This window comes from Sciurus carolinensis, chromosome 5 (genome assembly GCF_902686445.1).
Source record: "Sciurus carolinensis chromosome 5, mSciCar1.2, whole genome shotgun sequence".
Classification (NCBI taxonomy): Eukaryota; Metazoa; Chordata; class Mammalia; order Rodentia; family Sciuridae; genus Sciurus; species Sciurus carolinensis.
Window position 1 is genome coordinate 100,588,603 of NC_062217.1, and position 27,482 is coordinate 100,616,084.

At 41.9% G+C, this 27,482-nt stretch overlaps 1 protein-coding gene across 1 annotated transcript in view; it reads right to left on the reverse strand.

Moving 5' to 3' along the window:
- Positions 1-261: 261 nt before the first annotated feature.
- The window catches only part of Frmpd2 (FERM and PDZ domain containing 2), a 138,577-nt gene continuing 111,356 nt past the window's right edge, over positions 262-27,482 (reverse strand). Inside the window, 9 exon segments of the mRNA XM_047553810.1 lie at positions 262-603; positions 6,113-6,456; positions 10,026-10,124; positions 12,359-12,573; positions 14,867-15,014; positions 16,813-16,898; positions 17,814-17,907; positions 20,926-21,030; positions 24,879-25,072. Of these exon segments, the coding sequence (XP_047409766.1) occupies positions 555-603; positions 6,113-6,456; positions 10,026-10,124; positions 12,359-12,573; positions 14,867-15,014; positions 16,813-16,898; positions 17,814-17,907; positions 20,926-21,030; positions 24,879-25,072 (1,334 nt within the window). The 3' untranslated portion in view covers positions 262-554.

A 27,482-nucleotide genomic window follows, 5' to 3' on the forward strand; every position in this document is an offset into this window, starting at 1 on the left:
GTAAACAGAGTCAGTCAGACCCTGAATGAGTTTATTAATTTCTCTGGAACCTTAATATTCTCATTGCAAAAACTGGAAAGTCAACAAATGTATAGGATTGTTAGGGTGCTTATTAAATTAAATAATTCTGGTATATACCTTCCATGGATCCTGGCACAGGGTAAGTTTTCAGTCAGTGCTATTATTATAACTGTTACAATGATTATGATTTCAGCAAAGGGATTAGATGGAAGAGCCAACAAAGGATACTGGGAGCAACTCAAGCAGGGGACTGTCAAAGCACTTTGTGCATATATCAGGTCTTTTTCTGACTGCTGAAAAAAGTGCCTATTTCAAGAGGCAGCCAGCAGGAGTGACATTTATTCCCTGTGTTAGAAGGACACAGGAAGCAGAGGAACAGTAAAATTCATTATGTGATATTGCAGACTCAATGGTGAAAGAATGAGCATTCCAGGGACTGCCCCAACATCGCCACATATGCCTTGATTAGAAAGAACGGTCCAGGCAGACTGCGGAGAATATTGCACAGCACTGCAGACAGGCAGAGAAGGTGCTCAGATAATATCTGTTGCAAGTTTGGTTAGAGAGGATGAGAAGGAAAATCTAAGAGAAAAGCATAGAGATTTAGTTAATTTAGTTTAGTTTTAAACCAAGTACACAAATCCTCTTTTCTCAGCCTCCTTCCCCACCCTGGAATCAATAGATTGGCTTTGTGCCCCTTCCTTCCCTCCCCCTTTCCCACAATGACTCTCTTAAAATCAGTTGTGGCACTTACCAATGACTGCAAACACCCAAACACCCAGAGAGCATCTGTCTCAACCTGATTTTGCTGTGAAAGGGACATCATTTCTGCTCATAGAAGTTACAGGGCATGTGTGGCAGTGCATTCAATGTAAATACTTGCATACTTCTGTATATATATAAAAATATTTTGCAAGGACTAAAGAAAAACATTCACTGTCAAGGAAAAAAAACTTTTATTTTATTTTTTGTTTTGGCACTAGAAATTAGACTCCTGACCCCCATTACCAATGAGCTACATTCCAAATTCTTTTTGTTTTTAGTTTGAGGGAGGGTCTCACTAAGTTGCTGAGGCTGGCCTCAAACTTGGGATCCTCCTGCCTCAGCCTCCTTAGCTGCTGGGATTATAAGGGTGTGACACCATGCCTGACTGGAAAAAAAAAAATTCTGGGGGCTGGGGCAGGGAAGAAAAGGGAAAATTGCTGGATGCATGGAAGAAAAAAATGGTTTAAAACTTAAAGTAATTGTCCACATTGCATATAAACTGTGTTTTCTTATAAACATAAAAACATCCAGGAAACCTAGACTGCTGCCCTCACAGGCCCAGGCCACACACCCCACACTGAGTGGGCACAAAACTGCGGCGCACCAGCCATTAGTCATCTGAAAGTCCATAACACAACTTTACCCCTTCCTCCGCTCTACCCCTTTTGATAAGCAGTCTAGCTTCATTTTGAGGCTCCAGCTTCTGATCCTGCCTGGACATAGACCCAGAAGGCTATCAACCTTTCCAGATAGGCCTTGGTGGTCCCCAGGGAGAGATCCTAGTCCCCATTCCTCCATAAATCATGAAGAACTATGGCCTTTCCCTCCACTCCTCTGCACACACTCAAGCTGCCACTGCAATATGAACTTGAACTCCACCACCAGCATGAGAAAGGGTGAACAAGGAAAGAAGAGTCACAAAAAGGCCAGTGTGCCCCAAGGTGGAGCCTGTTGCTTAGAAAGGGCAAGATTTGGAGATCTGAGGAATTTGATAAAGACAGCAGAGCAAGGCCAGGTTTTGGCAGGTGGGCAGACCAGGTGCAGAGTCAGAGTTCTTCACCAGGGCTTAAAGTCAGTTTAGGGCATCCAGGGAGAATGCAGCAGGACTCCCATGAAACGCCAGAAGGAATCAAGGTTTTCAGAGTGTTCTGCTCATCGCCAGGTACATTTAGTGAACTTGGCTGCTCCTGCCTTTGTTCTTACCTACCGAGCTGTTCAACAGAAGTCTTTGATAGACACAAGATATCTAAAGGAAGATCTGGAGATTCCCAGTGGACTCCCTCTGCCTAACCATCTCTCCCACACAAGCTGACAGGGCCCCACCAAAATCCTGAAGCTCTTTATGAATTTCTATGAATAGGAACCTCAATTTAGCTCTGAGGTTAGTTAAATCATTCTGGAAGTTCTGCTCACTATAGAATATTTGCAGAGATAAGACACAAAGCCCAGCTTCCATAGATAGCTGTCCTTCAAAAATTTGGACTACCAAAATCATCTCTACCTTCGAGGAAAATAAATTAGCAGATAGCATTTCAGATCTGAAATAATAAGGAATTATAATTGTCCTATTTACTTGTGGCTAAGTTTACAAAAAGTTAGGTTTTGTATCTCTTCATGCAAAATTCAGCCTTTTCTCTAGCTTTCCAGCATTGGGCCTGACTCTAATGGTCCTGTGAGCCCTAGTGATGCTACTGGGAGCTCTGAGTCTTTGCTCCTACCAGCTTCATTTAACATTTGGCAGGTCAGGTTGCAATGTCTCTGAGACATCAATTAGAGAAGTCTAATGTAGTGCTGAATTTGAAGCTCAAATGATGAATGTGAGATGGAGATTAATATTCTTGAGTTGTCAGAGAGGTATGTCTTGGTGTGGGGAGGGTCCCATAAGTGTGCAGAGATCCTGTTATGGGCTCTGCTCTGTTAGACTACTGCTGGTCCTTGCTGGGCGTGTGCTTCATTCACTGCCCTCAATCACACTCTCATCCAAGGGCAGGTATGATAGCCCTGCTCTGCTCTTTGGCAGATTCATCCCTCAGTAGCTACTCTGTTGTCATAGCTGGACTGGCAGCTCCTTGAGCCTCCTAATTATTCTTTGCTATTCCAAGAGCAGTACCCTCCCACAGAAGACACTGTGGTATGTAGTCACTTTGTGTTCATTGCAAGGACTTCTGCTTTATTTTGTATTTCACTCATTCATCCATGTAGCAGTATTGGGGATTGAATTCAGGGGTGCTTTACAACTGAGCTATATCCCCAGTTCTTTATTTATTTAGACACAAAGCCTTGCTAAGTTAACAAAGTTGGTCTCAAACTTGTTATCTTCCTGTCTTGGCCTTCCAGTTTTTTGGGATCACAGGTATGTCTCACTGTGCCTGGCTTATTTATTTACTTATTTGTTGCTTCTTAAATGGCCATAAAATCTTATCACTTTTACAAAATGGCACTTGCTAAATTTACATGCATTTTACTTACATCAATTCAACTACATGTGCTACGTGAGAGACAGAGGGAGGAGAGAGAGAGATGAAGAGAGAGAAAGAGAGAACCTCAAACATTGTGCAATGTCCTACTTTTCACCCAATGAGTGTAAGCCCTGAAATACACATTGAGTGGGAGAATGGAATCCTCCATCTCCTCAGTCATTCTCAGTTCCTATGAGCCCAGGATTTAAAGACACATAGTTTGCATATAGTATGGCCCACAAATGCAAACCTCCAGACTGCACTGGGGCTCAACAAAAGAAGTAATCTGCTCCCACACCAAGGGAGCACATAACATCACATCTTCCAAAGTGATGTTCAGGGGCAAAACAACTTAATGTGATTTTCACCTTATGCTCAAACTTTAGAAACTAACACTGAAAAAGATGCAGATGCATCCCCAGCCAAGCCCTGTACCTAGTAGACAAAGCATCCCAACATTCCTCTGTGAAAATTGACTGCACTGTTTTTTTAAGACATGCTTACAAAAATCTATGACTACATGATAAAATCTCTGTACACAGAATGCAAAAGAGAACAAAGAAGGAACAGTCAATTTAATCTTTTCTGTGAACATTCTGGGTTTGCTGTGGTGCTGGAAGGCATCTGGGGTTAGGAAGTAGCCACCCAGCAGATGATAAGTTCTGGCAGTTTGCTGGGAATTTCAATTGACAGGACCTGTCCTTTAGCTAGAAATAGTCCAGGAAAGGGAAAGAATACAGAGTAGTGCTGAGTCCCTACTCTGTGCCAAGTACTATTTCTTTTGATCTGCACATATCCTGTGCAATGGTTGTGATCCTTGTTCATAATTGGGAAGCCTCCAGCTCACGGTAGTTCCTCTACAGGTACATTAGTAAGTGGTAAAACTAAAACCAAGCTGGGTGATCTAGAAGTTTGTGCTTTTTTGTTCTAAATTGCAGAAAGTTTGACCCATGGATACCAGAAATAAAGAAGCAGTTGGTCTGGGACAGCCACCTCAGAACAGCAGACATTTCTAAGCAGATCCACAAAGAGCCACAATCTCCTTTTGGAATTTTAATTCCCATCCTTCTCAGGAGTTGGGGAAACGGCCTTGTGATTGCTGGCCATGTGCCACACTTTTCTTCCTGTAGGGGGCAGTCACTAGCTATTTGTGCATTAAATGCAAGCTGATGTACTGTCAGAGGGAAAGCTGTCATGGTTTGAGTTTTTCTTTCAGAGAGGAGGAAAGGTTCCTGATAGGAAAGAGAAAATAAGGAAAAAATAAAGCCAGAACCATCACCAAGAGGCAAGTGCAAGGGGAAGGTGTGGGCTATGGAGGGAGCAGTGCTAAAAACACTGAGGCTGTCCGCCGTGGCTATGTGGACCACATAGGCCAGGGCAATCAGCACAGGGTGGCAACCAACTCAAGTAAAGTACAGAGACTCCACTAGAACATTATGGGCAAGTCTTCAGAACTCTTGTGTGATTCTCAAAAGGCAACCCCCTCTAAGACTGACAGATTTTGGACATCTGGTATACCCTTGTAAGCAGGGACACAAAGCCAAATTTAATCAGAAAAACAGAATAATGTGATGTTTCTTGCAAGACAAAAAATAATGACAAGAGGATAAGAGGAGATGAGTGTCAGAATTTCCAAGTAGAAGAAATAAAGAGATAGATTTCATCTTGATAAAATGAAGCACTTTGTGATCAACAACTCTACAATGGTAAAATGGGTCACTTCAAGAGATAACCAGTTGTGTATTCCTGGAGTTATTCAAACAAAAGTTGGGATTCCTTCTTGTGGAGTGTTATAGAAGAGATTCTAGCAAGGAGTATGAGTTTAGATTAGATCATTTTTGTATGGAACATCCTGATACTCTATGTCACCATAAATGAAGTATTGACTGCTTATCTAGTAGTTAGTTTGAAAATAGCATTTTTAGTAACTATCAACTAGAGGCCCATGGTAAATCTAGGTCTGGGCTTGCATGTAAATTCAGAACCACTTTAGAATCCAGCTGTCAGGGTTCATCACTCCAAATTATATGGATGTAAAATTTTTAATAATCCAAATTAGTTGCTTAATGCCTACAGGAAGTAGATTTCTTCTTATATGTCCTACAGATATATGTTAATAGTTGTCCTTGGATAAATCTCTGTAGGTTATTCTTTTTATGATTTTATCAAATATATCAATTACTGCCTAGAAAGCAATTGCAAGGAACTATATATACACTTTTGTTTATACATTCATTATCAGACAATTGAAATGAGTATCACTGAAGAGTGTGCTTGCTCGCCCTGTTCTACTTTGCCAGATAGGTGGGTTTTGTTGGGCTAACACACTGTTCTTTAAAAACTTGCATCAGGATGCTTTGAGGGAATGTGTGCCTGGACCCTGTCTGTCACATTTCTCATAAAACAGCAGTAAACTAGAAATACTTAGTGGTGGATGAGCACAAAAATGGTTATTAACAATATTTTAGTCTGGTTGTGAAGATGTAGATGTATTTTTAAAAGCTGGTGTGGATAATAAAGATTATATTTCAAGAGAAATAAGGATACATACAAGAACTTCTCTCTTATGACTATTAGAGGCTTTAAAAGGCTATGCATGGTGCAGAACAATGTTTTATGAAAACCTGAGGCCTGCCATCTGTATTCTCCAGGACATACTGGGAACAATCTTGGTCTAAATGGGGTTTGCTTCCCCCAAAGTTCACAAGCTATGGTTACAAAAGCTATGCTTCTCTTGCTTCTGCTTCCCCTCCAAATGTCTAGAACAGTGCTGGACACAATAAGCAGCTGAGCCTAGGTTACTGATTGTTTGTTTGTAATGAAAGGCATACAATTTACAAAATGTCTGTAAATGTCATGAGTCTTACCTTCCAAGTCTCCTGAGATCACACACAGAATAGCAATTTTGCCTCAAATCCTTTTCCAAAGAAGTAGTCAATATTGGTGGCTCCATTTCTTGGTGAAGTTTGCATAAATGAGGATGGGACTCCAGAGGATGTGTCAAGGACCTGGCCCATAGTTTCTCTCTGTCTTGGCCTCCTCGTGCCTCTCTGGTGGCCTTTTGAAAAGACTCTGGCCTGAGATTCAGGCCTTCTCCTGCATCCAGGGAGGCACTGTCCCTCCATCTGTCCTCTTGGTCCAGGCTGGGGCTGTATTCTGAGTCGGTACATGTTGGCCTGGTGAGTTCCTGGTCTGCTGAGAGTGTAGATATCTATTAAAAGAAATGCTAATGATTACTGGCTCCATGGTGCACACTGAGCAAACTCTAAAACTTGCTTGTTTGAGAAAGAAAAGTCTGTTTTCATGATTGTAGCTCAGAGCAATTAAAGATGGACCCTGGGGTTAGACCCCTCCATCAGGATCCAGACCTCCCTCCTATTCCCTCTGGACTCCAACAACCAACTCAGTCCTATCCCTAGCACCTTAGTTTAGGGGCAATGAAAGTTCTCAATAAATGTGAGCTCTATTTTTTAAATGAAAAACTCACTACATACACACATAAACACACACACACACACACACACACACACACACCACTTTATCTATGACTCTATTTTCAGTTGCTGGAGTCTAAAAATATTAAATAGAAAATACTAGAAATAAATAATTCATAAATTTTAAATTACACACCATTCTCAATGGCATGATAAAATCTCAAACTATTCTGCTCCATCCTGCCCAAGCTATGAATCATCCCTTTGTCCAACGTATCCATGTTGTATGCACTACCCACCCATTAATTACTCAGTAGCTATCTTGGTTAGAGATCAACTATTATGGTATGTAGTGTTTCTGTTCAAATAATCCTCATTTACTTAATACTGGCCAAAAAGCACAAGAATAGTGATGCAAAAAGCCATCAGGACATATAAGATGGAAGGACAGATTAACTCTGGTACTATGTGGTATTGCTGCAGGGCATATCAGGTGGGTGGGATATACAGCTGTTGTTACTCTCCATGGTTTGAGGAATCCCCTGGGGTTTTGAAACATATCTTTTCTGAATAAGGGATACTACAGTATTTGTGAAATTTAGACAAAACAAAAACAGGAGAAAAACTAAAAAAACAATGACTTACTTTCTCTTACTTTCCAATAAGAAAAGAGTTTTGTTTTGTTTTGTTTTTAATTTGTCTTCATCTGTCATTACAGACTTCTCTGTCCTCCAGGATAAGGCTCTTTCCTGGGTCTCAACCTCACTTCTTCAAACATGACTTGATTCACCTCTATTGCTTACATCTTTGTTGGCCTTTTAGTTTCTCTCTGGTGACCTTGTGATGACTTGCTGCCTTGTTACCACTGCTCAACCTTCTACAGAAAGACAATCTGTGTTTCTAGAAGACTATGCATTGTGCATAGCACAACCTTCTGGGTCTTCTGATTCTAGCCACATTCACGGTCTTTGACCTATTTTACAACTCTTGAATAAACATGTAGTTCTTCAAAATCTCTTTTGAACCAGTTTTAACATCTGTTTTGTTCCCTCTTTGAGTGAGTTAAAGAAAATCTTTAACGTGCTCATGTTTATAACTGTATGAGAGTCTTGATTTCACCTTTGCCTGAAAATTAAGTCAGCACTTCTATCCCATAATCTACATCCTTGTGAGCAAATGGCTGAACTCACAGTCCTGTCCTCACCTCCACCACCCCATCCCTGAGGGTTCCTCGCCTTCTGACTGCATTTCCCCACACTGAGAAAGACATACCACCGAAGGTGCATATTTATTCAGTTATAAAGTAGAAACGCTATACCATGAATAGACTTATACATTATAATGGATGTACCAAAAATCAAAAATTGAAATAGATGAGATAAAAAATGAAAAGAAAGAAGTTATCACATTTTTGTTTTCCTTGGGAGACCTCCAAGATCTTTTTAACCCTCTCTCTACTTCCTGTTCCCAGTCCCCAAACACTCTCTCCCTCCTATAGTCCTTCCACTCTTTCAGGCTTCCAGCCCAGGATCTGCTGCTTTTTAATTATCCCCATCTCTCCTCTTCCCATAATTTCCCTTTGACTCTGCCTACATCTGTGGTTCTGCCCCATTGTTACTCCCACAGAAAAAAGAACTCCCCCAGCTCCTTCCTCTCGTCCCTCTCCACCTCTTTTACCTGCAGATAGTTCATCTTAATTTTGGTTTCTAGTGAAACTACTTGTGGACCTTACAGGTACTTCTGAGCCTCTGACCACATTAATGTGAGATGCATGACTTCTGGATAATCTTTCTCTGCATCCCTAGAAAATTCAGTTTCCTGTCTCCCTACTCTAAATTATTTCTCATCTTCTCTGTCCTCACCTTGCCTTTTACTTTAGAGGAAGAATGGAAACATTTAGATAAGAATCTTCCATCTCCCCACAGCAAATTCTATCTCCCAGGCTGCATCCCCACACCATTTCCCCCCACTTACCAGTCGCCCATTTCTCTGTTCTACTGAATGGCAGACTCTTAGATCTGTGTCCTTTCTCATTACTTCCTTATCTTTCCCCTTCTCCTCATACTCCATGCATGGCTGCTGATGTTTAATAGCCAGTCCCTCCCCAGGAAGTGCACTCAGTTTTGAGTGAGCTTCCTCAGCTGAAGTTAGGCCCCCTCCCTGGACCAGCACACACCTCTCTGTGGGTTAATGCAGAGCACATTTCAGGATAGCTCTAAGGGGATCGCTGAGGCCCTTTTTTGCAGCTGCATCATATTGACCTCTTCCTTGCAGGTGATGTCCTACAGGGAGGGACCAAATAAATATCCTGCACTCCAATGTCTGCCTAAGGGCTTGTTTCCTAGAGACTCTACAGGGGGCACAGCAATGGGGAATTCCATGTTAATTTGGTCACAAAACCCAGAATTTGGTCACAGAAACCAGTCTAGATATTGCTAGGAGTGTATTTTTCAGATGTGCCTAACATTTAAATTAGTAGAATTTGAGTAAAATAGATTACCCTCCACACTGTGGAGCCTTATCCAATCAGATGAAGTCATTGAGAACAAAGACCACCTCCTACCCAGCCCCGAGAAAAAGGGACTTCTACCTCTAGACTCTCTTAGAGCTGGACTTCTACATGCACTCTTCCCTGAGCCCCCAGCCTGTTTTGACTGGTCCTATAGAATTTGGGCTGGACAGTCGCCAAAATTCCAATCCCTTTAAATAAATGTCTTTCTTTCTTTCTTTCTTACATATATATTTATGTGTGTGTGTGTGTGTGTGTGTGTGTGTGTGTGTATATATGTGTTATATATATATTTATATATACATATATATGTATGTGTGTACATATTTATTTACACACACACACACCTGACTGGTACTGTCTCTGGTGAACTGGACTAATATAAGCATCAAGGTAAAACTCTTGACTTTCCCTGATCCTAGTGGCTTTTTTTTTTTTTTTTTTTTTTTTACTAGATCACGCATGCCTTGGAAGGACCACATGCTCTCCTGCTTTAGGAGGGCCGGCATACATCCTGTTTTCCACTTAATTCCTTACTCGTGTGTATTCTCTTTGCCCCTATTTGCCTTCTCCAATGCTCAGCTACCAGAGAACTTGGTCCTAGAAGGTTCATGGTCAAAGTCTAAATGTGTAAACATCTACATGAAGGTCTCAGCATTGGGAGAAGCAGAAGCAGGCAGAGAAAGGAAACTCACTGATGTTTGTGAGCCACCTATTTTTCTCCCCCAGTGGAAGGAGGTAGTGTTGAAAATCCTACAAGCAGCAGTAGGTTTCTCAGAAACACCAGACAGGAAAAAGACTTCCTGACCAGGTGACTTCTGGAGCAGAACATCTTACCTGCCATCCCTGCTCCATCTCAGGCAGCACACCTGGAGGAGGTCGGCAAAGGAGGAGTGTGACTTCCTGTGGGGCCCCTCGCAGTAAATGGAGCACCTCCTACAAGAAACCCAGAGTCACAGTCAGATCTGGGGCTGGCATCTCTAGGGAGCTTCTCCTCTATACACCCCACTGTGTTCTGAGTGCTACCACTTTTCCCACCTTGATCTGTTTCACAGCTCCAGAGAACTTTGGAGAACACCACTGTGAGCCTGACTTCCCAAAGGGCAAGAAGCCAAGGACAGTGGCCTGTGGCCCCACAAAGTCAATGCACAGAGGCTGGGCTGAGAATAGCCCCACTACCTGGACTTCCAAAGCTTGACACTGGCTCTGAACTTCCTGCCATGGTTTACTGAGATCCTGAGAACCTCTCACCTATGATACTACAATAACCCTGCTTCACTTCCTGCTTTCTCCAAGGTCACCACCTGTCTTCCTTTGAATTGCCCAAGAGCAGTCTCTCCAAAGTGCAGAAATAGCCAAGTCCTCCTGCTATTGTACCACCTCCCTGGCTTGCCCCAAACACACAGCACACAGAACCTGTTCTCACCTGCCACTGCCTCTCTCCCCAGCCAGTTGTCCCATATTCTCCCTCTGCACCCACATCCTAAGCTACCATCATGCTGATCCTATGCTCCAAGCCACCAGCCACAAGGCATCTTAGCAGTCCCTATTTCCTATCTAGACCAGAATATGTCAGCCTCCTGGTACTATTAACATTTCAGTCTGGATAATTATGGAGGGTTTGAGGAGTTTTTTGGTGGTGGGTGCAGTGCTGGGAGGTCAAATGGATTGTACTTTGTTGAGACACATATCCTATACATTGAAGGATGTTTAGCAGCATCTCTGGCTTCTACTCACAAGATGCCAGCACTACCTGTCACTTGTGATAATTGTAAACATCTCTGTATTAGGCCAAATATCCCCTGAGAGATAACACCATTCCTGCTTTAGAACCAATGATTCAGATGTTCCACAGCCTCCCACCTCAGCTGCCCAGGACTTCCACAGGACTTCTTCCCTGGCTCCTGGAGAGTTGAAAACAGTATGGGCTTTCAACTCCCACAACTCTTTATTTTATTTGTACTAGGGATTGAACTCGGAGGCGTTACTGAGGCCAGCCTTGAATTTGCAATTCTCCTGCCTCAACCACCCAAGTCCCTGGGAGTACCCTGGGATTTGTGCCATTGTGCCCAGCTATGACCCTTATTTTCTGTAGTCACTGTTGTTTCCTGAGTTGTCCTTTTCCCACCTGACCACTGAGACTACATGAACTGCTGTCCCCCGTGTCTTCAGTCCCTCTCAGAGAACAGCTGTCAGTCAGAAAATGGAGGGATGACAGTGAGATCTCCTCACTTAAGCACACACTGTTCTGTAGACTCCACACCCCTCCTGGCTCCTCCAGAGCTGCTCTCCCTTTCTACCATTCTGCTCTGGGTTCCTGAAACCCACCTATGTGGGCTGCATGAAGTTCCCTGTTGAACTTGGCCAAAGGAGTACAGGCAGGGATCAGGAAGGAGAGAGAGAGGGTGGTATTGATTCTTGACTTCCTCCCCATGGGGTTGCCACAGGATGGTTGTTTCCCTCAACTACTGTCATGCCAGTGAGTCCTCTTCACCTACCCTCTCGGTTTCTGGGCTTAGGTAATTGCTCCTTCCCCATCCCCTTTTGGGTTTGGGAGAGTGGGTAATATACCCCACTGTGATCAGCTCCAGATCCAGTCTGCTACACTCTCCCCCAGCTTCCCAACAACCTACCCACACATTTATTGAACTCTCCACAAATGACTCCAATTTCTCATTTTCTAGGAGGATGCTGACTAACTTACACAACATTTGATGGAGATTTTGTGCTATAAAAATTAAGAAAAATCTTTTCATTCTCTCTCTCTCTCTCTCTCTCTCTCTCTCTCTCTCTCTCTCTCTCTCTCTCATTTTATCACAAGCAGGATAATCAGTGTTAAACTATATGTCAAAAGCTATAAATTCAGAGGAAGAGAGCAGAAAGGGACCCACTCTAGACCCTCCAGTGTCACAACCTGTTCCAGAATTTCACATTCAGTTTCACTGATAAACATAATGAGAAGCAAGGCTTCATTAAGGTCAGTTATTTGGAAACTGAGGCAGAAAATTAAATGTAGGAATATTCTGCTGATTGCTCTCTCTGTGTGATCAGTCCAGGCTCTGTGAATTTCAAGAGCCCTGAGTATTTCCTGCAGGGGTGGCACTGGGGGTGAAACAAGGATGGCTGATGTCAGCCTGTACATGACGCTGTGGTCCTCAAGGCCCCAGCACCTGGAAGACAAGGCCTTCTGTGGACTTTCCATTGACTGCCAGAATAATGTCACCAACTGCAATGGCCCCATGTTCCTCAGCTGGTTGCCCTGGAAAGAGCCGCTTGATTCTCACGAGGTCATTCTTGAGGTGGTTGCAGTTTTCTCTCTCCATCTGCACAAAACTGAATCCCAAACCATTGATATTCTTTTTCAGTTTGACTTCGAACTTAAGACCTGTATTTGAAATGTTAATAAAAATAAATCTTTCAGTAGATTACAACTGATAAGCCTCAAAATACAAATTGTCAAGGAAATAATTTATTTTGCATTGAAAGATGACACCTGCTAATTTTCATGACAGAGTCCATGATGCATGTTACAGATCAGTGCTGCCCAATTGAGATGTAATATGAGTTCAAATATAAACCACAAGTGTCATTTCAAAACTTTCATATAAGCACATTAAGAAAAAAGTAAGCCAGGGTAGTGATGCACACCTGTAATCTCAGTGGCTCTGGAGGCTTAGACAGGAGGATTGCAAGTTCAAGGTCAGCCTCAGCAACTTAGCAAGGCTTTAAGCAATTTAGCAAGACCTTGTCTCAAAATAAAACATAAAAATAAAGGTCTAGAGATATGGCTCAGTGATATGACTCAATCCCTGGTACAAAATAAATAAATAAATGGTAAAAGGAAACAGATATAATAAAAATTTTAACCACATATTTTATTTAACTCAATACTCAATTTATGATGGGATCACATCGCCAATAAATCCCTTATAAACTGAAAATATCAAAAGTAAAAAAGGTGTTGAATCCACTAACCTATAGTGCATCCTAGCTTATCAACATAACATACAAGAGAAGATTCGTTGTTTCCTCTCATGATCACAGGGCTGACTGAAATTTGCAGCTCTGTGTCAATGCCTTCCATCTCCAGAGATAATCATCTGCATATCTCACATCACCAACCCCAGAAAAAAATAAAACTTCAGAGCTGAGAGTACAGTTTCCGCTGAATGTAAGTAGCTTTTGCACTATTGTAAAACTGAAAAATTGTAAGTAGAGCCATCAGAAGTTGGGTACCATCTGCACATCTAAAATATTATCATTTCAACATATAATCAATATGAAAAAGTATTAATGCGATATTTTACATTCTTCTTATTAACTAAGCCTTCAAAATCCAATATGTATTTTATCTATTTGATTAGACCGCCTTCCAGGACTTAACTGTCACCCATGGCAAGTGGTTACCATATTGGACAACCATTGGTTACCATTGTGTGGACAATGCAATTATAGATAACCAACAAAATAAACACAGTGATATAATTTACAGATGTAACACATGCAATTTGTATTTGAATAAAATATACATTACACTTTTGGGACCCTGATTGATGGTTGTTTTAGTATTCTCAACACTAAATTTTGTATAATTTGGTTTGGGTACAATAATGATCAACTCTGTGGACAGTGTTTTAGCTGCACTTGTATTTGGTTGTGTGGATTGACCATATGACAAAAGTCACTCCTGGACACCAAAGATAGGCACAACCCTGGACATCTAGGGAGTATGGCAGCAAAAGAAGTCCCTGGGCTTCTTCCTGTCAACTTTCACCAACTCAGCCGACAATCAATGACCAAAAGGACAGAGACTCAACTTTTAAACGTCAACTGGAACAAGAATGCAAGTGGCTGAAGCAGTAGGGTGGAGACATGTGACATAGCCGATTCTACTATCACCATTCTGACCTCTTGGGTCAGTTTATAGTCAGTTTTTCAAAGGTCCCCATTGAGGTGTGCAGAAGAGTAAGAAAAGAGGAAACATTTTATTTAAGCATAAATGTTCCTCCTACAGCCACCCCATTACTCAACCCAATAACTACCCTGCATTCAGTCTGTCTCTCACCCTCTGCAGGTGTGCCCAAGATCTCTATGGAGGGCCTGAATATGGCTAAGCTCTAAATCATGACATCATAAGGAAATAAACATTTTCAATCTAGCAGAAACAAAATCACAAAAGACATGCAAAGAGGCAATCTGTCAGAAGATGTACAAATATGACCCTCTAAACTGATCATGGATTTTTTTAGATGATCCTTATAACAAGGCTGTTTTCCTGAACACCTTCATCTCACAACCTGCCTCATCAGTCCTCAGATAACTCCATTACAAATGCCTTAGTTGGAATACAAAACCAAGTATATCTGAAAACGTATGATTCTTTCATTGCAATTTCATCCCTAAATACTTATGTACAAACATTAACATTCAGGCAGCTGATCAAAAACTGAGGAAGGCTTGGGAGTAGAATTATGCCTGGTAATCCTTTTGGGACAATGCATTTGTTTTCTAGAAATATATCCCATCAGCTCTGCTGATGATCATGATCTGCATTCCTTTTTTTTTTTTTTTTCTGAAAATCTAGAGGAAGTCTTCCTGTCTTTCCCTTTTGACTTGATAATTCAAAAGCAGTACGTGATGACATGACAATAGTAACACTCAATTCTCTTTCCTCTTACCATCTGTCACTGAGACACAGCTCACAGGCCTGCCAGGCAGGGCTGTTACCAAGGAAACAGCCGCTTGTTCATCTCCCATTCTGTCATTAGTAGAAGGACACTGCTGTGCAGTCCTGGGGCCTCTTCTCTCTAACACCAGTCTTACAACCTAGAAGGATGGGTGGACAAACTCAATTTGTACTTCAAATAGCAACCAGGCGGCATTCCCTTCACTGAATTTTTTTTTAATTTTCTGATTCTCAAAGTAAGCTGCTTCATTTGAATCTCAAATCAAAGTCTTCCATTTAGACTCTTTGTGGTATCCAGACCCATATTTCTAACCACTGATTAGACTCATGCACCTGGAATTAACATCTTGTCAGCATTTTCGGTGTCAAACTCATCTTCCTTCTTTTACTTATCCTTGCTGCCCCTCCTTCTCCTGCCTAAAATATTACTCCTCTTTGCTTTGCTCTCACAACACGGAGCCATCCCTCCATTAACTTCACAGGGGCTGCACTTGAAGTGGTTTGACTTTCCCTCTTCTGCCCCGCAAAGACCTATCTGGTTGTAAGGCTTGTACAATGTCTCCACTGCTCCTCCTCCATTCCCTGTCCACTGTCAATGCCCAGCTAACTGCAGCAAGCTACCACTAACTTGGCTTACTGGACCTATCTTCATTTCCTTTGGTCCACCCCCATCGTGGCTACTGGTGTATTGTTGTAAAACAAACTGAACATGGAACAATCTAGATTAAAGTCTTCAATGTCTCCCATCACCTGGATGACATCAGATGGCATCCAGGCCTATGCCAGTCTTTCCTCCCCTTTCCTTTCTGGTTTGATTTCCCATTGTTCTTCCCCACAGCACTAGATACCCTTGTTAACTGAAGTGGTCCAAGAACAGTGACCAGACACCACCTGAAATCTTGTTGAAAATGCCAAACTTCCCTTTAGGAGACTTGGCTTTGCCTCCATCCTTCAGCTGCAACTGTTATTCAGCACAAGGCCCATGACACCACAGCAACACTTCCTACCTGCCTCCATCCCAGCAGGTCAGTCAAGTGTCCTCCTTATCCATGTTCATCAGCAAAGGTCTAAATAACAGAGGTTACTAATAAATGATAACTCTTTTCAAGATATGTCAGCCAAGGTCACCAAGACAAGTAAATTTGACCATGAACCAGGCTTTTGGAAAGGAAACAAAAAGAAAGCCAAGCTCCACCTGGCAGTTTGCTGGAAAGGCTCCCAGGAATCCTTTCTATCTCTGTTAACTCCTCAGTTACCAAAAAAGGGTGATGCCAGCTCTGTGGCTCAGGACATGATAGCAATTAAAGGCTCAGCAGAGGACAAATAGCATGGGAACATGTAGACACTGCCTGGTAACAATAGGTGTAAGAAATACACGGTGAATGAAAACCTCCAACTCTTGGCATCCTGAATTTCCATCATATTATGGTGACAATATCCCAGGACAGCCTAGCCCATGTCCTAGTGGGTAGAAACAGGGTAATGGGGAAGAGCATGAACCGGGAGGCTGGGGTCATCATGGGCAAAGGCAGGGAAGAGAGAGGACCTGAGAGCTGGTAGATGCACTCACTGGTCAACATGGTTGGAGCAGGCATGGAGGATTGAGCGAGAGCCAGGCTGGAGAGATTGCTTTGCCCCATTGACTCTGTTCACTGTCTGATTTCTAAATCTAGACAAGGAACCATAATCTCTTCAAGGCTATTTAAAGAGGATGAGTTTTTCTGCTTGGAAACATCTGTCTGCTATCTCCTGAGTTTCGACATTCTCATAGAAAAGTGATGGTAAGAAAAAGAAGTGAAACAAAATGTGTTGACAAGGAAAAACTTCTTTCACCCCACCCCCTGGCTGCCTCTCTCACACTCAGAGTCAACTGCAGCTTCTGATGTTTCCAGGAAAGCTCCAGAAGGAAAAGAAGACCCCCAGCAAGGGTATACTCACCTGCCCAGGACCCTTGAGGTATTGTACAGCCTGCTTGTGAGTGAGGCCACACAGACTTACTCCATCCACCTGCAGGAGTCGGTCACCTGGGAAAAGGACACATGTCACATCCTGGACCTCTGGGACTGCAGAAAGGACCCTTTGCAAGGCTCCTGCCTAGCATCCTCTATGCAGCTTCAACAAGTGGGACAGAAACAGAGCTGCCATGGAGTCAGCGGGAATCCTGTCTCAGCCTGAGCATCAACCACCTCTCTGTATACCTCACCCCTCCTTCTGAGATCAATGATATGAAAGCCTTTCTATTATTGGCTCACAGGATGTTTAAAACCATTTTCAAAAGTATTTTCAAGTTGCTCAGGGGTAATATTTATATCCCTAGAAACTTTTTTTTTTTTTTTTAGTTTTCAGAAAGGTCAGGGAGACAGATGTGGTTAATGTTGGAGAGACTGAAATTCAAGAGGAAATGGAGACAAGTAAGATCCTAAGTGCCTCTTTTGGCTCAACTCTGGCAGTTTGGGAAGATAATAAAAATGACTCCCTTCCTTCAGAGCAGTGAGACCTGAGGAAGGACAGAGAGAAGACTCACTGAGTTCCCCCAAATACTAAAGTATGTTGGGAGGGATGCAGATGCCAGCTCTGTCTTCCCAGGGAAGGATGACAGAAGATTCACTGTCTCCCCCCATACTAAAGTAGGATCACCAATGACAGCTCTGTTCTCTCAGAGAAGCAATACTTTCTCCTATGAAGACCAGCAACAAGCTTCTTTTAAATCTCCTATTTTATATCCCTTTATGCTTCCCAATGTGTCACTACAACCATTAACTATAACCATTAACTCCCTCACTCGGGGTAAGGAAAGTAAGATCTTCTCCTTTGCAGGTGAGAAAATTGAGCTCTAGAGAGACCATAGTCTGCAGGAGTTTCCAGAGCAGGAGTGGGCCTAAGGCTAACCCTCCCTGGCCCAGACCACAGAGCTCCCAGTATGACTCCATCCCTCTCACCCTGAAGAATCTGTCCTTCTCTGGCAGCAGGGCCTCCTGGAATAATGGATTTCACGTAGATTCCTCCATAGAGCACACTTGTGTTGATGCCACCCTGAAAAACAAGGATGAACTCACCACCCATCTGACACCTCTTGGGGGGACTCCCCAATCTCCATAAAGAAGGAAGCTCCCTCCTGCCCCACATCTATCTCATTGCCTCATCTCCTTTCGACCTCCTGCTCTACATTCACCTGTGCAGACTGTATTCTCCATTGAGCAATAAGGTCAGGTGTTTGCCTGGAACATAACAACTTGAACAGAGTGAGGATAACCAAACTACAGTTCCAGTTCAGCACCCACACATGGTAGGTGCTTCATAACTAGTCATGTAGGATGCCCCATGTCTCTATAAGTAACAACCAACATAGGTGGATTTGCCTACAGGCCTGAAGATTTGTGCCTGGCATGTCTTGTGTGAGTGTGTGTAGATTTAAAAATAGAATGAAACTATACCGTATTCTGTAACTTATTTTTTAACAATAAATTATGAATACCCTACAGGTCAGAACATCGAGATTTAACTCTATCTTTTCCTTCTGATTTACTTTATGCATGTAGACATATAGAGAGCCAGAATTTTTATCAGTGGGATTGTACATTCTCATAATTTTTTAATGCCTGCCAACCCTACTACAGAGCATACTAATCACTGGACATAACGGGTATATTTCTATAGATCCTTCTGTACTTTTCTCTGTGTTCATATAATTACATAGAAAGGATTAAAGAAAAGTCTGACTAAGCTACAAGATGGACATCTGCACTCACCAGTCAACTGAATGACCCTGCTATAGTTTGGATTTGAATTATCACCAAAGGCCCATGTGTTATAGGCTTGGCCAGAGTGTGGCACCATTGGGAGATGGTGGAAACTTTAAAAGGTGGGCCTACTTGGAGGTCTTTAGGTTTTTTTGGGGGGTGTCCTCAGAGGGGATTGTGAGATTCCATTGTTTTCTTCTCTCTTTCACTCCCCAGCCATGAGCTGAGAGGTTTTGTTCCACTATGTGCTAACCCAAAAGAACAGGGCCAACTAGTCAAGGTTTGAAAACTTTAAAACTGTGAGCTAAAACAAACCTTTTATTTTTATTAACTGATTAGTTCAGGAATTTACTATAGTAACGGAGAGCTGACCAACTCTAAGACCTGTTGGAATTTAATTCATTATAGTCAAGACCCTGTGAAACCAGGTTTCTAGCCTTTCTCATGCAAAAACCTCACAGCAACCAACCAACAAGAAGGGACTGACTGGGATCCTAATTAGGATAAGATTTACTCTGTGTTTGTATAAATATGTCAAAATAGACTCTACTGTCATGTGTAACTAAGAGGAATGAATTTTTTTAAATGTAAAAAAGAAAGGGCTCCCAACCCACCTCATGAGCCAGCCACAGACATGCACTCTCACAATCTTGCCTTGCTTGGGACTTCCGCCTGTTTTGACCTCTGTCTAGCTCCTTCAGTCCCTCTTTAGACTTACTGTACTTGTATGAGGGTGATGAAGTTCTGTCTTCCTAGTCAAACAGACACTTCTGCTTCATTTCAGACTACTATTTGGTGACCTTTGTTTCTTACTAATCAACACAGACAAACGTACAAAACCTAGGTTACATGTTACACAAAAGGGAGGTCATATGAACAGTTAGTTCTCTACATCTTGACCTCTTACTGACTGTAGACTTTATGGAAGTCTTTCCATATAGCTAGAGCTGGCACTGACTGATTTGTTTTAAGCATATGCAGCCTTTCCTCAATTGATCTATAGTCATTTTTCCCCAGAGTTTTTGTCAGTGTAAGCAATACTGTATTAAACATCTTCACATATACAGTCTTATTTAGTGGAATTCTGATTTCTATTTCTATGGGCCTAAGGATATGTGCATTTTTCATTACAGAGATGTTGCCAGATTGCATCCTAATGTGAATGTGCATATAATTATCCATATTTCTACCAGCTTTGTAAGATAGTACCCTTTTTCTATATACCACCAGCTATATTTGGACAAGTTGAGACTTACAAAGTTTCATTTTAATTTAATGTATATTCCTGTGGTTTCCCATGGATTTGGCTCTTTGGATTTGAGTGAGACATTTTAATAATTATTTTTGCAATTAAATTTCTCCAAAGAAAATCAAACTTTCTTTTCCAACCAAAAGAAATCACCAGCCTCCTCTTATTATCAAGATATATATATATATATATATATATTAATAATCTAAAATTTACCAAGTTATTCAAATGAGAGATAGCTATGTTTGGTGTCTGATAAATGTACTACCACAAGCCAAGAATAAATTGACCATACTTGGTACAAGCCTGCTCACTCCCTATGAATTCATGAGCCTTATTTCTGGGTGTTTTACTTGCTTCCTTAAAATCATCAACTGACAAGATTATTGCAATCCAGGAATCCTGGGTATACAGAATTATCATATAGAAAAGCAAAGAATGCCCTCCATTCATCTATCTTTTGGAAGTGTTTATTAGCCATGACATTTCCTTACTCACTATAAAGTCCCATTCAATTTTCAGTCAACAAGAGCAGTACCTTCTGACACCTGACCTGTGAGGTTTTACCACATTTGTGTGCGCCATTCCCAGTCCCTTGAGTGATCAAGGTTATGGGTCATCTCCTTCTATAAGGTTCTGCTAGAGTTCAGAAGTCAAATGCAAAGTGTCAGTCTGGCCCTTGGAGAACTGAGATCAAGGTTCTACTATGATCCTGCTTAGGATGTCAGTGGATTTCACCACTCACCATTGACCTGTATCCCTGAAGCCCCACTTTGCCACCTCTGCTTATTGTCCAGCTTAACCTCAGAGTCAGGACATATCAATTCCATTTACACTCTTCCTCACTTGCTAACGTTCCTTAACACTTGACTTTCTCAACCTAGTATCTCCCAGTTTGTCTTTGGTGAATACCCATCCCCACAGTAGGCTTCTAACTGACTTTCTTAGTTCACCCACTTCCTGTGTACAAGTGGCACATGGGAAGTAGATGAATCAAGCCCCACCAAGGCTCCAGAGGGACACCTTTTTAACAGTATTCCAAACCCTCCTAAAATTTCTTACAGTCACGCTGAATCCAAGTGTCCCATCTTCTTTAACCAGCTCCACAAAGTAGATTTCACCAGCATTGGTTTCTGAAGGTAGTGGAGGACAAGAAGGGCCAGCACCCTGCCCCAAAGAAACAGAAGAAAATAAGGCATGAGGCACCTGCTGTGTTTATGCACATGGTTTCTCTTATCTATCACCAGTTTCCAGGAATAGGAAGCATTATATCCAGAAAGAGCATGAGCTTCCAGTCTGGGAAACAGGGATTCATCACCAGCATTGTCAGTTCTTCTCCATGTGACTTTAGCCAAGTATCTCAGATTCTCCTGCTTCCATTTCCCAATCCATAGAATTGGTAGGTTGGACCCCCTTCTGTGACTGACTATAAATATGCCCAACACATGGCAGGGGCTCAATAAACATAAGTTCCTTCCTGTTTCCACTCAATGTGCCAAGATACCTGCTAGAACTGAAGCTATCTAGGCACTTTCTGGAAGCCTCACACATTATACCAGTCAAGCCTCACATATACTAATGACCTCAGGAGGACATTCAATCATTCCTAGCAACAGTAACTATGTTGGGTCTATAGTAGACAATAGTTGAATGCTTTGGGAAAGAGAAAAATGATTTTTCCATATACCAGGCATTTTGCTTGGTTCTGTGACAATGACTTGTTCATCCATCCAATCATGCAACAAGATTTATTGAGCACCTATTTAATCCCAATGGATTAAATGCCTTCTATGGTTTAAATGCCTTCTCCCAAACTCCTGAAATTTAATTGCCATCATAATATAGTGATACCTTAAGGGGTGATTAGGTCATAAGGGCCCAATCCTCTTGGATAAATTGTTTGGGGAGTGAATTAGTTATAAAATGAGAAAAATTGTCCACCTTTTCCCCTAACTCTTATGTTTATATTTGCTCTCTCACCATGTGGTGCCTTCCACCATGTTTTGACTCAACAAGAAGGCCCTTACCAGATGTAGTAACACAATGTTGTACATTCCAACTTCTAGAACCATAAACCAATAAACTTGTATTGTTTTTAATTTACCCAGTCTGTGTTATTCTGTTAAAGCAAGAGAAAATGGACTAAGATATAGGTAATTGTGCATGTTTCTGGGGAGATGGTAATGAGACAGACCTGCTCATATTGAATTACTATTTGGTGGGATAGATACTTTTAACAAAGAGATTCCTGACAAGTTAACCAATAACTCTTGTGATAAAAGTGTGAATGTCACCTGGAGGTTCAGAGACGAAGAACATGCAGACAGTAAGGGAGAGAACTGAAATGTGAAATCAGGTCTAGTCAAAACAAAAGCTCAAGGAACAGTGAGTGGAGACTTAGCAAGTAACAGCAGGGAAGGAGGGAGCAAGCTGAGGGCATGCTGGGTTGGGCTGGGCTGGGCTGGGCTGATGGTCTCTGCTAGGCAGAGAATGCCTGGGTTTCTGGTCATGTTCTACAGGTGTCTAGAAGATGAAATCTTTTGTCCCATCTTATCCCTTTGCTTAGTGTTTTTTGGTCCAAACTGGAAAAATGCTATTAGCACATAGTAAAATAAGCAAGCTTAAATAAAGTGAAAAATTATCAATCCAACAGAGGAGATTCCAAAGCCATGAATATAGTAGTAGATAAAACCTCAATTCTTCTAGAGACACTTAACATCCTTTGGTCTGACAAGGTATTTTGTCTAAAGATTAAAATTTTTTATCTGTTCTTTTTTTATATATACTTGACAGTAGAATGTATTTTGACATTATTTATATATATATATATATATATATATATATATATATATATATATAAAATATGGAGTACAACTTCCCTTTCTTCTGGTTGTACATAATGTGGAATTAAATATTAAAATTTAAAGAGCAAAACAACTTACCATGGGTGAGAGTTTAAACTCAACTACAATGCTGAAGGTTACCTGGCCGTGTGACCTAGAAGAGCCTTGACTGTATAGGTCCTGCAGCCTGTGCTGTCATCAGCTATGACTTTGAAACACCATTTTTCTCCTCTCAGCTTCCCCCAAAAACCATCTTGCACGTTTACTGCCACAGAAGCCCCATCCCAAAGCCTCCTCTACCCTGTTTCCTGCCAAAGAAAGCCTTTCAGAAAGCAACCCAACAGTACTCCTTAGATTCCAACTCCAGCCTCACTAATGCCCTGGAGACCTCCCTGTGCCTCAGGCACACCACCTATAAAAAGGGTTGGCAATAGTAATCATCTCATAGCATATCTCACATAGCATGAAGCTTTCATGAGATCACACATGTAATGTATCCAGGGCACTACTGGACACACAGGTAAGCGTGCAAATGTCAACTACTGTTATTCTTTGCTGACTCCCTGCATGGAACTCCTCCTGGGATATGCTGAGTGAGAATCATGGCCAATTAGGAACATTCATGAATCCTTAGAGCATGTCAAATCTTGGTGACTGAGTTCAGAACATGTTACCCCAAAATATGACACCTCCAGCATATTGAATATTTTAAGCCAAAGGAATCTGAGAAACAGAACAAGCAGGAAGGTCTGTCTTAACTTTCTCTGCCCTTCTCCACTAAAACAAGTCATAAAACTTAAGGCTTTCCTGGCCTTACCCTGAAGCAGGGAATAAGACCCTCATGTGAGAGGTACTCTTCCTATGACTGAAGGAAGGAGCATCCTTAACTCCAAAGAATAAGGGACACAGAGAAGAAGCAAAATTAATAGGTCTCTCTAAATATCCCCCAGTTGATTCATGCCCTTTTACCTACCACAATTCTCCAAGATTCACCATTCATCATCAAACCTACCATATACTCAGGTTTAACTGTTTCTTCAAGTCTTCCATTTCCCTTAAAAGCTCACACAAAATTTATATTTTTAAAAATGTGTATACTTTTCTCTTGTTAATCTGCCTTTTGTTACAAGGATTCCAGCCAATGAACCTAAGATGGAGAGAAGGAAAAGATATTTTTCCTTCTGTACACTGGGCATAGCACAGTTTTGTGGACTGGCACCTTTGCCTCTATTTGAAAAAAGATAAGATGAGTTTGTCTGTTTCTTTCTGAGGCCCAGAAAGAATGAGAAAGGGCACAAGGTCAACCTGGGTAAGGGAGGAGGATTAACACTAGAACTCTTTTTAAGGGTTCTTGCAGCCTTTAAAAAAACTAAGAAGAAGAAGTTGAGCATCAGGGACTAGAAACAGCAGAGGCTGTTATCATCCCTGAGTCTGGGCAAGAGGAAAGTGTGGGTAACAGAACCTAGAGAGTCCTTCTGGGGCACAGACTGCCTGATAGGAACTGTGCTCATCAATGCAGTGACAACAAACCTGTGTCAGCACAGGGAGAGTAAAAAGCCTGTCCTAACCTGTTCCCAAATTCCAGACTCCTATAAGAGCTATTTCTGGGCAGAACCAATCAGAAGAGAAATCTGACATGGTCTATGTGCATCAGCTGCAAGAGACCCAGAGCAGAAGAAGGTGGATCTGGAGAGGCCAAGGCAAACTCTCCCACCCAGTGTTCAAGGAGGTGGCTGCAGGATGGCAGAAGCATATCACTCCACATGACAAAACCAGGCTTCAAGATCTTCCTCCATGGGGTGGTGGTCAAGATCAAAGCCACTTAGCTACCAGCATGAAGGCCATTTAGAAGCCAAGATATTGAGATGTCCATGTCTTTCCCTTGGCAGCGATCAATTTGTTCATGTTATCACCATGAGCAATTATAATTAGTGACTAGGGACACTGTAGTGTCCAAAATGAACCCTGTCACTGGACACTCTGTCAGGAACTCGGTCTCTCCCCCTTTACATACTTTTCAACAACCATGTAGTGCAGGCACTTAGGATCAGAGGGGTTAACCAACCACCTGACATGGAACCTAGAGAGCACAGGACTCAGGGGCTGGGATAGACTCCACAACCTATTCTCTTTCCTATAAATCTAGAAAAAAAGAAGCAAGGGGACAATCACCTTTAAAGGCAAAGGAGAAAGTTGAGGCATTGAGCTCTGTAGCTGAGCCACCTTCAGTTCTCCAATAGTTCTGTCTTGGTCCTGTGTGTGTGATGATGAATTTCCCAGGTGACGGTTGCTCAGGTTGTTGGTAGAGAAGATCCCAGAATTTGCAGTGCTATTCTTTTCTTCACAGGGTTTATTTCCACAAACACCTATAAAACCAAGCCAAGAAGAAGTCAGCAGCTTGAAAAGACTGACATCTCAGCATCAACTCTATATGGGACACGGCGGTTTCCTTCAGTGACAGAGAGACATTTTAGCACCTTATATAGGATGTTGCATTCAGAACAGAGAAAGGGAAGATTCTGTATGTGATTCAGAAACCTATAAAGAGGTCACTTCTGTGACCCAATGATGAAAATATAGGTCCAAGGACAGTGAATAATGCCAGTTTCCCTTTGTTAAGCTCTTGTCGCCCAATGGGATGAGAGGGGAAAGAAAAGACTGAGATCTTTTCATTATCTCAACACATCACTGAGAAGATGTCATCCCAGCTCAAGTGTGAAAAAAGAGAGTCAAAAAAAAAAAAAAAAAAAGTAGCTCTGCCCAAATCCCCTGGCTAGCCTGCGATACTGCTCTTAATCCCAGCCTCTCCCAAAGACCCCACTGTGATCAGCATGTGATTCAAACATCACCCTTTTGGGGAACTTAGTAATAACCATACTATGGGTTCCTATGGGTAAAGCAAGGACACTCATTCCTGCTTACCCCAAGTCTAAATCTGGCACAGAACAGAGAAAAGAATATGAGGTAGAGAATCAATAGTAAAGCTTAGGGCTAGGGTTGTGGCTCAGTGGTAGAGCACTTGCCTAGCATGCGTGAGGCACTGGGTTCAATTCTCAGCACCACATTAAAAAAATAAATAGAGATATTATGTCCATTTACAGCTAAAAATATCTTTAAAAAGATAGTAAACCTTGGCCACAGCAGTTAGCATTTCCGGACTCAATTTCCTTTTATCTAAAATAAAAGGAAATTGAACCATTGCTGAATGGTAATCCCATTACCTGCCTGTAATCCCAGCAACTTGGGAGGCTAAGGCAGGAGGATTGCAAGTTCAAAGCCAGCCTCAGCAACTTAGTGAGACCCTGTCTCTAAATAAAAATATTTTTAAAAGATCTGGGGATGTTGCTCAGTAGTTGAGCACCCCTGAGTTCAATCACCAGTACCAAAAAAATAAAAAATAAATAAAATAAAATGGAGATAATACCAATAATAATGTTAGGTTTTAATGTTTATAGATTATTTAGAGATCAATTACATACATATGTAGATATACTCTCACATACATACATACAGAGCATATATATAAAAACAATGTATTAATGTTAACATTAATGACTCTAAAACATATGCGGGAAGGCATAATGATTCAAGTTTCTTTAGGCCTGAATATGTAAACTTATGGGTAGATTCACTACTTTAATACAGACTCATTAGCACCCAGGGAAATGCTCAAACTCCTATATTAAATGAACTTTATTTCATGAATGTGTGTGCATGTGTGTGTTACTTAAAGTTGAACCCAGGACCTTGCACATGCTAGGCAAGTGCTAAGCCACAGGGTCACACTCTTAGCCCCGGTGAATTTAATTTTGAGTCATTCGAATCTAAAGGTGTTTGGCAGGGACTGGGGGGCAGGCCATCATTCCATAATACCATCCATATTCCTGGACATCTCATCGTCCTTCTGGTAATATTGTAAACATTTGTTCCTTTTCTTCTACGCCCTCCATGAGAGATAAGAATGTGACTTATGACTGAACTGAAAAGCCAAGTTGTGAAACCTGTGTCCTCTCTAATAGAAATATGAGCTAGGAGCCCTTCTGTGGATAATTAAAACCCAGTTTGTCATAGACCTTGATGATTGCTCATAATGGGATGTTATCCATTTGGCAGCTGACCTGGGATCTAAACTGCCTACCTCAACAGCAACTGAACTAGATAGAAATTCATGGCAGTGAAGTCAGTGCCCAGGGAGGTGCAGTCAGTGTCACTGTGGAAACCTTTTCCTCCAGCAATGGTTCAGCTGCAGAAGGAACCCCAACTGCAACAAATGGTCACGTTCTCAGCAGATGACTGGGGCCCAAGGTGAGAGGTTGTGTAATTCCCAGACACTGTGGGGAAAACCCATTGTCTGGAATTCTAAGATGAAGCTATGGTTTAAATATTGCAGACTTTGGGTGTCGATTTTTGACACCTACCCTATTCACAACAGACCATTTTTGGACTATACTGAATTGTGATTTGATTATCTACATTATGCTTCCTGACAATAAAGTGATGGATCAAGTATCCCTCTCAGCAGAGTGTAGAGGAAAATTCAAGGCTTGTTGAACTGCCTTAGGAAGAAGTGTCAGTACTGTGACATCACCAGAGACAGTGAGCCTGAGATCAGCCTTGAGCATGAGCTGAGGCTAGCCCTTGGGGCAGCTCTAGCCCAGGGTGAAAACTGTACTATCAAGGCACCAGCATCACCACACCCCACCCCTCCACATCCTAAGTCTTCTGGATTGGGCAGTTGCAATGCCTGGAAATGCTGTCTGTAACAATGTGCACACA